The 9453-nt window shown below is 45.2% G+C and overlaps 1 protein-coding gene across 1 annotated transcript; it reads left to right on the forward strand.

The window, feature by feature from the left end:
- Nucleotides 1–6079: 6079 nt before the first annotated feature.
- Nucleotides 6080–8987, forward strand: LOC141105852 (E3 SUMO-protein ligase ZBED1-like). The gene is made up of 2 exons (XM_073595996.1): nucleotides 6080–7617; nucleotides 7837–8987. Exons 1-2 carry the CDS (start codon nucleotides 6148–6150, stop codon nucleotides 8305–8307), a joined length of 1941 nt encoding a protein of 646 aa, XP_073452097.1. The 5' UTR covers nucleotides 6080–6147; the 3' UTR covers nucleotides 8308–8987.
- Nucleotides 8988–9453: the final 466 nt, after the last annotated feature.

Consider the following 9453-nt stretch of genomic DNA (forward strand, 5'->3'; position numbering starts at 1 on the left):
ACAATTTGAGGAATTCTATTGGATTAGATCCCTCGCTCTTTTCCGGGAGTCCCACCAACCTCACGTTATCCCTGCAAAGCCTGTTTTCCACCTCATCCATTTTTCCAACAAACTTGCCCATTTGATCTTTCAAAATTTTAACTTCTTGTTTTACTGGATATAGGTCATCCTCTATTTGACTTATCCTCCCTTCCACAGCTGTTATTCTCTCAGCAGTTTTCTGGAGCTCATGCCGTGCTAAAGACAGTTCCTCTTTAACGCCCTTCATTTGATTGCATAGTTCCCCCAACTACTGCATACATTAACCGCCAATAATACATCATTTAGTGTGGGGGTCTCCTCTACTGGGGGGGTTGCTGCAGAATTTATCTCAGTCCTTTTTTCTGCCGGGGCCATAATTTTGTTGCCTGTATTTTTGGCCACTGCAGCTACTGTTTGGCCTTGGCTTTTCCTGTCTGTTGTCCCTTTAACTTTGGGTTGCTGTCCCCCTTTAGTTGGGGTATGATCTGGAGTATGAGCATATCTTTCCAATTTGGTTGCAGCTGTAGTTGCTGCGACTTGGCTCCCCTTCTCCTTATCTTTTGACGACCATAGTGACTGTGGCCCAACATTCTCCTGGCTGGGGTGCTCATCCCTCATCCTCATCCTAACTGACCCCCCCTTTTTTTTTTTTTGAACAAAGTGTTTTTTTTTCTGTTCTCTATTAGCCTTAAAGATGTTTTAAAAGGAGGCTTAATTATCAGTGGGGACTTCTCCCAGCCCCTAACTCAGGTTACGGTTCACTGAGTACGGGCAGTCAAACAAATAGCAAATAGCAAGATAGCAAGAAACAAATAATGAAAAAATAAAGAGTTGTGGATGAATTATGGATAAATTGTGGATAACTTGTGGGTGAGGCTAAGGTAATTCACTGGAGGCTTATTCTGAGCTTGTGTTTACAAGGGTCAGCAAGATGTATCCAACGCATCTGATTAATCAAATATATTACAATATATCGCACTGCACTGCCGTTCTCTATATGCAAGTCCGCTAGTGTGATAGACCTAGCCGGGACAGAGGCTGTTGGAGAGGACTGAATGCAAGCCTCTTGCCTTTTGATTACGGGCCCTGGATTTTCAATGGAACAATACTCTTTGTGCGGTGAATTAGAAATCCAGTCTGAACTGTACTAATCGGACTCAGTCGTCTATATATGTATATATTGTAAGTTGTTTGATTCTGTTGGGGACTCCTTGCTGTGGTCATTTGGGATTTGTGTCCCTGAAGAGGGAGGGGGGATTCCTCCAGCAGCCCTCTGCTGATAAGACTGAATTATACTGTTGGGACACATACTGTGAGGAGATGCTGGTGTCATCAACTCCAACTACCTGTGTTTATGTTAACTGAATGAGCTGATCACATTGTCCTCTATACAATGTAGGAGACGGGACGACTCCTTTTGGAGCTGCTGCTATTGTGAGAAAATGTCCTGTGATAATTAACTCAGTCTGGGCAAAAGGTCATGTCTCAGTCACCTAGGCTGTATAAAGGATTAGTTAATTAGCTCATGTTAATTAGGTTACGTTTGTATTGTTAGAGTAATATGAGCAGGAGGGTGAAACCTCATCTTCTCCTGTATATAAGACTGTATTCTGCTTCTGAATAAAGTGAGTTCATGTTAGCAACAAGCAAGTGTCGCCTTGTTTTGTGCTCAGAGAGGTTGGAATATCTGATATCTGTATACAGACTGGGAAGAAGTGGTATATGACGGAAGCACTCAAGCGGAGTGTGGGACGTTCCGTGACATTGGTGGCAAGCAGCGGGAAAGCTTCCTGCAGTCTGGGACATCCAAACCTCCAACTGGATCCAAGATCAGCATAGCAGACTTCAGTCACCCCAGCGGAGATATGGACCTGGCATCAGAGTTCCGGGGCTGCTGCGGATCATCCTTTCAACATACACCAGGACTGTGTCTGAGGATGAATACCTGGAGCTCAGGCAGCAGATTCGGGTGGAGCTCTGGATTGGAGCCCTCCAGCTCGCTGGTATAAAACAGGGCAAGTGCTTTCCAACCCAAGAGCAACAGGCCAGTGACCAACGGGCATTGCGGATGGCATTCCTGGGAGAGCGGCCCCAGGAGCAATGGATGACTGAGTTGGACAGGCTGGTCCAGCAGGAGATAGAGCTGGACAATCGTTATCGGGCTCTGCAATGGCACGCAGAGAAGGGGTATTTAGGGGAGACAACAGAATGCTCTCCGGAGGGATATGACTTTGGAGGCCCTGGATTGCTGTGGGAGAGCCTTACAGATAATTTTATGTTTGGTGATGAAGGGGAACCTGACCTTGAGGACCTGCGAGAATATAGAGAGGCTATGCTCGGTCTTGCAGGGGTCTCAGAGCTCAAACCTGATCTGGACCATTTGCTAAGGAAGGAACAGCATCTGGAAAGGGCATACAGGAAACTGCTAGAACACGTTCAGCAGCATGCCAGAGAATCGGCAGGGGAAAATTTGAAGATTGCCGTCCCCAAACCTGAAGTGCTGACCACAGGGCAGAGTTCTGCTAACCTCTGTCCAGCACTGATAACATCTTCTGGGTTCCATGGACAGGAGATGGTGAACCTCTATCCCCAGACACCAGTTATAGAGATAGGGGATTTAATAGACTTTTCTGCTGAGGAAGAACAACCTGATGAGCCTCAAAAAACTTCTTCAGCAGAATTGCTGGCAACCGGACAGAGGGTCCAAGACCTGTGGCAGTTTCGGAGGCCCAGGGTGAGAAGGTGGCAATCACTTCCCAGCAGCAGGTACAGGGGGAGAAGGGAGAGGAGGTGTGTGTTGTCCCTAACAACAGTTGGCCAGGGTGGAGGAAGCGGCCTTCCCTCCCCAGCAAAGATCAGTGCACCTGGGAGACAGTACCATAGACATGTCGTCCAAGCAACTAGATGAGGGAATGGAAAAGGAAGCAGCCGGCTCACCTCCCCAACGGCAACTACACAGTTTGGGAGTGGAGGAAGCCAGCCTCCTGCCCCAACGGTTAGCCAGAGCGGAGGATGCGGAGTCCCCAGCAGAAGTGCTGGCAACAGGGCAGAGTGAATGAATGATGGTAGTTCCGCGCTTAGGAGGATAGAGACAAGAAAAGACTGCTGCCCCCCTAAAAATGAAAATCACCTAGTTGAAATCCAATATACAAAATGCTTTAAACAGGGGAATTGGCGCTGTCCGGCTATATGTGCAATAATGGTGATTTGCAAGTGCAAAAAACGTGCGTGTAAAAAGAATAAATAAATAAAATAAAATGAAATAGAATAAAGCTATTAATAATATTATGCCTGTAACCAATGTGTTGCGGGGGCTGAGGTATATCAAAGTGCAAACAACACACCCAGCAAATGTAATATAATAAAGTGCAACGTGCTCCTAAAATATATGTATATGTGCCAATATCTCAATATATACCAAATACATATATATATATATATATATATATATATATATATATATATATATATATATATATATATTAGGGCTGTTGAAATTAATCGTCGAATCGATGCATCGCGATTCGACCGTCCACGATGCGGCATCGATTCTATAGCTTTAAATAATCGATTATTGAGGATGACGTCATCCTCGCGCTGTGCCGCCGCGCCATGACCTGCCTCCGAGTGAAGCCGAGTGAAGCCGAAAGCAGCCGAAGCTTTCGCGCCGTTTTCTCCCGCCTCCCGCCTCCCGCTGACGTCATCCTCCTGTGTCGCGGCTTAGAAAGAGGAGACACAGACAGCGGAGCAACACGTGTCCGACCTCCTCCAGCCTCCTCCGTGTCCCGGACTACCAGTCCCCCCAGAGCTTTCCTCCCAGTGGGCTCCCGCTGTGCAGTGTGTGCACTGCAGTGAGTGAACAACACAGCAGGCTGTCACAGGGGGAGAGGGAGAAGGTCCGTCAGTGCCGTCACCGTCACCCGACTCAGGGCACGGACGGAGAGACCCAAGCTAGGCCGCACTTGGTTGTCCTCAGACTCCAGTCCTCATCACCAGGCTGAGTGTCCTGTCAGTGTGTCCAATGATGAGTGCCCTCACTCCAAGTCCACTCCGAGTCCTCACAGGCAGCAGCAGGAGAGGAGACCCGCTCCAGACCAGCAGCAGCAGTGAGTGCCAGCCAGGCCAGCCAGTCAACTCATCTTGTCGTTGTCAATGCCAGCCAGTCACTCTACCACTGCAGTGCTCAGCTCAGTAGTACCACTACCACCACCACCACCATCATCTTAATCAGGTAGGTAACTGACTGTGTGTGTGTCACATCATCATGTTAGTGTCACCATATCACACAGACACACACACACACACAGTATGAACGAAGAAGTGACACTCAGTAAACTTGTCATTCTGTCCTGTCCTCAGACTCCAATCCTCATCCTCACTCAGTCTCGCAGGCAGCAGCAGGAGAGGAGGAGAGACCTGCTCCACCAGCAGTGCCAGTGAGTGGCTGAGTGCCAGTGCCACTGCCCAGCTCAGCTGTAACACGTCACCGACTCGTCATCATCACAGGTAGGTAACTCACTGTCTGTGTCACACACAGTAGTATTAGTAGTAAAATAGTAGAGGACGGTGTTACACTTAAACTAAGATAATATATTATAAATAAAATATCATATAATCTGTATCTCTGATGCATTATGGAAGGAGTGGACTGTGTCTGTCATTGCAAAATGCAAATGCCAAATGTATTATTGTAAATAATAAATATTAATAATGATGATGGTGCTTGCCATGCCATTCTGAATTCCTATTCCTAAACATTAACCCCTTTGCCTCGTCGAGTGGACGCATTTGCGGCCTCGGCTTAGGGGGGTTATACCAGGATAATGCCCGCAGCTGCACTGCTGCAGGCATCATCCCGCCCGGTACCGTTTTTTACAGCGGGCACTGGGGTTGTGTTATCCCGGAGGAGCGGACTGGACATCCCCTGCCTACTCCTAGTGCCTACCACCGCTCTAGCCTCTCAAATTAAAGACATAAGAAAAAAAAAAATTATAAAAGCGGCCCGCAGCAAAGAAAACGCATATGGAAGTTGGCTTGGCAAGTCGCACCCGGCCCACATAGTTAGTTACAGTGTTCAAATCTCATGTGAGGTATCACCGGGATCGTCAGAGCGAGAGCAATAATTATAATTCTAGCACTAGACCTCCTCTGTAACTCTAACCTGTGGTATCCGTTATTTTTTTTTTGTCTCCTTTGGAGATTTTTAGGTACCGTAGTTTTGTCACCATTCTACGTGTGCGCAATTGTAAAGCATGACATGTTTGGTATTTACTCGGCGTAACACATCATATTTCATATTATACCAAAAAATTTAGGCTAACTAACTTTGCTGTTTCGATTTTTTTAAATTCATGAAAGTATTTTTTTTTTCCCCAAAAAGTTGCATTTAAAAGACCGCTGCACAATAAATTAAATACAATGAGACATAAAATATTGCAACAATCGCCATTTTATTCTCTAGGTTCTCTGCTAAAAATATATATATATAATGTTTGGGGGTTTTCTAAGTAATGTTCTATCAAAAAAAATATGGATTTTAACTTGTAAAAAACACCAAATGTCAATAGGCTTAGTCATGAAAGGGTTAAAGTGAGTTTAAGTGACCATGCCAATGCCATTTAATTAATTACGGTTTAGGTCAGTCTAACTCTATTCTCTAATCTATTGAATGTCCAATGTTTGTCTTAGTGATTGATCACAACTTCATTGATACCTTTGTATGATTTATGGTTTTGCTCATCACTGCCCCACACATGCTGCTGCGGTGAGTGCAGTGCATGTGTGGGGCAGTGATGAGCAAAACCATAATAATATCATACACAAACAAGATAACTATGAAGTTGTGATGTGAATCAATCACTAAGACATTGACAATGACAATGAATACATAAAACTATAAACTATTTGTTTAACATATCATGACATACATACAATCATACTACACTTACACTAGTAGAGGAAACTTGTTACTTTTGTTTTCTGGTGATCTCGTGGCAGGCTTTAGGTTTAAACACTTAATTTTTTTTTTTTTTCTTTTTTTTTTTTTAATACTGACAGAGTTTGTAGACGACAACATTGTCATCATCACCCCTGTCACAATTACATGGCATGCTACACTAGTAAAAAATGGCAGAAGGAGACCAAAAAGAACGAGAGATAAAAAATGCACCTAGCTTTTTAAAAGCAAACATCTGGGCACATTTTGGCTTTTATGAACATGAACAAAGTGGGAAGCATGAATTGGACAAGTCATACGCTGTGTGTAAAGCCTGTCATACAAAAATTAAATATCTAGGGAATACTACTAATATGAGAAACCATGCTAGCCGTTTTCACTCAGAGATGCTAACACCTGCCACCACCACCACCACCACCAGTGCCGCCGCCAAGTCAATAGACCCAGCTCAGCCAAAAATTGATGCAATACTCTCAACTTTGCCGCCCAACTCTGAAAAGGGGAAGAGAATAACAAAAGCTGTGGCAGCTTTCATAGCTAAGGACCTGCGCCCTTACTCTGTTGTGGAGAACACTGGGTTTCGCTACCTGTTGAAGACGATAGAGCCGCGTTACAAGATCCCATCACGAAGTCACTTTACAGAAAACGTTATACCTGCACTCTACCACGAAACCAAAGCTCAGATAATTGCGTCAATGAGCCAAGCAAGTCGAGTCGCAATAACGTGTGATTCATGGACTTCAGTCACGACGGAGTCTTATGTTACAATAACAGCACATTACGTTAGTAAGGACTGGCAGATCTTGTCGCATGTGCTGCAAACGAGAGCCATTTATGAGTCTCACACAGGTGCTCATCTGGCAGAGCTACTGTCTCATGTTGTGGAAGAATGGCAACTGTCCGATAAATCTGTAGTGCTTGTGACCGACAACGCATCAAACATGATAGTTGCAGCTCAAGTTGGGAAATTCCCCCATGTGAAATGCTTCGCCCATACACTGAACCTTGCATCCCAGCGAGCGCTGAAAGTGGCCACACTCTCCAGGCTTCTTGGCAGAGTGCGACGGATATCCACATTCTTTCACCGCAGCACTAGAGCAAGCCACTGTCTAAAAGAGAAACAGAAATGTCTTGGCCTGAAGAATCATAAGCTGATAACTGATGTGCCAACAAGATGGAACAGCGCATATGACATGGTCGAGAGGTTCTTAGAACAACAACCTGCAGTCTGTGCCACCTTGTTGTCTCCAGAAGTCAGAAAAGGAGAGACCGATCTCTGCACTCTCAACGAAACAGATGTGTCAAATGCAGAGGATGCTATGAGTGCATTAAAGCCAATGAAGGATGCAACCATGCTGATGTCAGAAGAGCGTAATCCAACAGTTTCTCTCATTGCCCCTCTAAATGCACAACTCCTCCAGAGCATGACAGACACCATGGGAGACACACCCATGATCCATGAGATCAAGAATGCCATCAGAACAGATCTTCAGAAGAGGTACAGCAGCGAGGCAGAGAAGAAGATCCTTCATACAGCCTCTGCACTGGATCCTCGCTTTAAGGGACTGCCTTTTATCCTCACAGAGGAGGAGAGATTGGAGATATACAATGGAGTGACTGAGGAGGCTGCATCCTTGGAGGTAATTCAACTAATTTGAATTTTATCATGTTTCTTGAAACGAATTGTAACTAGTAGCTAGCTACAGCTTGCTACATAGTGTAAGCCACGCTTCTGAATCTGATGAGGTGCAGGAACTGCACCATCCGTTTCCTGTGCTTTTTCATCACCCCATCGGAATCATAGGCAATTGACAATGTGTTTTATTTATTTTTTTCTATTCTTTTTCGTTCAAACACAGATTACATCTAAGAGGACACATGAGGAGGATCAAGTGCCTAGAAGAAAAGAAACTCTGGAAGAAGAAGAAAGTTCACCCGTCGAGGATAACCATTCTCCATCTCCTCCCAAAAGAAAGGCCAGATCGCTGCTCATGAGTTTGCTGGGACAGTCTTTCACTGACACTGAAGGTACAATAGAACCCAAGACCCCCTATGCCAAGGCTGAAGAGGAAATGGAAAAATATTGTAAAGCCCCACCTCTGCCTCTCAGTGAGGACCCTTTGAACTGGTGGTGTGAGCATGAGGTCATATTTCCCCTCCTTTCTCAGCTGTCAAAGCAATACTTGTGTATCCCAGGCACAAGCGTGTCTGCAGAGCGTGTTTTCTCCACTGCAGGAGATGTGGTAACTGCAAAAAGAAGCGCACTCAAACCAGAGCATGTGGATCAACTAGTGTTCTTACAGAAAAATCTACACATTCCCAAATCTTGAGCAGCATTGCTTGCGCCTTGCAGTCACCCATTTTTTTTATCCAGGAAGTGCTGATGTACTGTTGTCGTGTCTGCCAGTGCCACTGCCCCTGCCAAGTTGCCCAGCCCGCTGTTAGTCTGCCACACGACTGACCACTGTGACCAGTGACCACACCAGTGTTGTTAATTTTATATATTTTGTTTATAGCACAGCACTGTCAGTGTCTGCCACTGAGATTTTGATTTTTGAAGATTGGAAAAAAAAGATTTAAAAAAAAGTAGGGGTTACTTTAACCCTCAGCCAAATACTAAAAGTTCCAAACAACTGATGCCAATTGCCAACCAAGCCTCATCCCCTCTCCCCCCTCAGCCCAGTCTCTGTCTCCCCTCCCAGTCTCACCCTAACCCTAGTCCCTCTACTCCCCTTCCCTCTCCCCCTACCCTTCCCCTTAAGGCCCTCTTCCCCTTTCCCTCTTCCCCTTTCCCTCTTCCCCTTTCCCTCTTCCCCTCTCCCTCTTCCCCTCTCCCTCTTCCCCTCTCCCTCTTCCCCTCTCCCTCTTCCCCTCTCCCTCTTCCCCTCTCCCTCTTTCCTTCCTTCTTTTCTCTCTCCCTCTTTCCTTCCTTCTTTTCTCTCTCCCTCTTTCCTTCCTTCTTTTCTCTCTCCCTCTTTCCTTCCTTCTTTTCTCTCTCCCTCCCTCTTTCCTTCCTTCTTTTCTCTCTCCCTCTTTCTTTCCTTCTCAGAGAGAAGGAATGGAGGAGAATCTTTCTTTGTCTCTCTCTTTGTCTCTCTCTTTCTTTCTTTGTCTCTTTCTCTCTTTCTTTCTTTCTTTCTTTGTCTCTCTTTCTTTCTCTCTTTGTCTCTCTCTCTTTCTTTCTTTGTCTCTCTTTCTTTCTTTGTCTCTCTCTCTTTCTTTCTTTGTCTCTCTCTCTCGCTTTCTTTCTTTGTCTCTCTCTTTCTTTCCTTCTTTGTCTCTCTTTCTTTCCTTCTTTGTCTCTCTCTCTCTCTCTTTCCTCCTTTCTTTGTCTCTCTCTTTCCTCCTTTCTTTGTCTCTCTCTTTCCTCCTTTCTTTGTCTCTCTCTCTTTCTTTCTCTCTCTCTCTCTCTCTTTCTTTCTTTCTTTCCTTCTTTCTTTCTTTCCTTCTTTGTCTCTCTCTCTCTTTCCTCCTTT

This window comes from Aquarana catesbeiana, linkage group LG08, assembly GCF_042186555.1.
Source record: "Aquarana catesbeiana isolate 2022-GZ linkage group LG08, ASM4218655v1, whole genome shotgun sequence".
Lineage (NCBI taxonomy): Eukaryota > Metazoa > Chordata > Amphibia > Anura > Ranidae > Aquarana > Aquarana catesbeiana.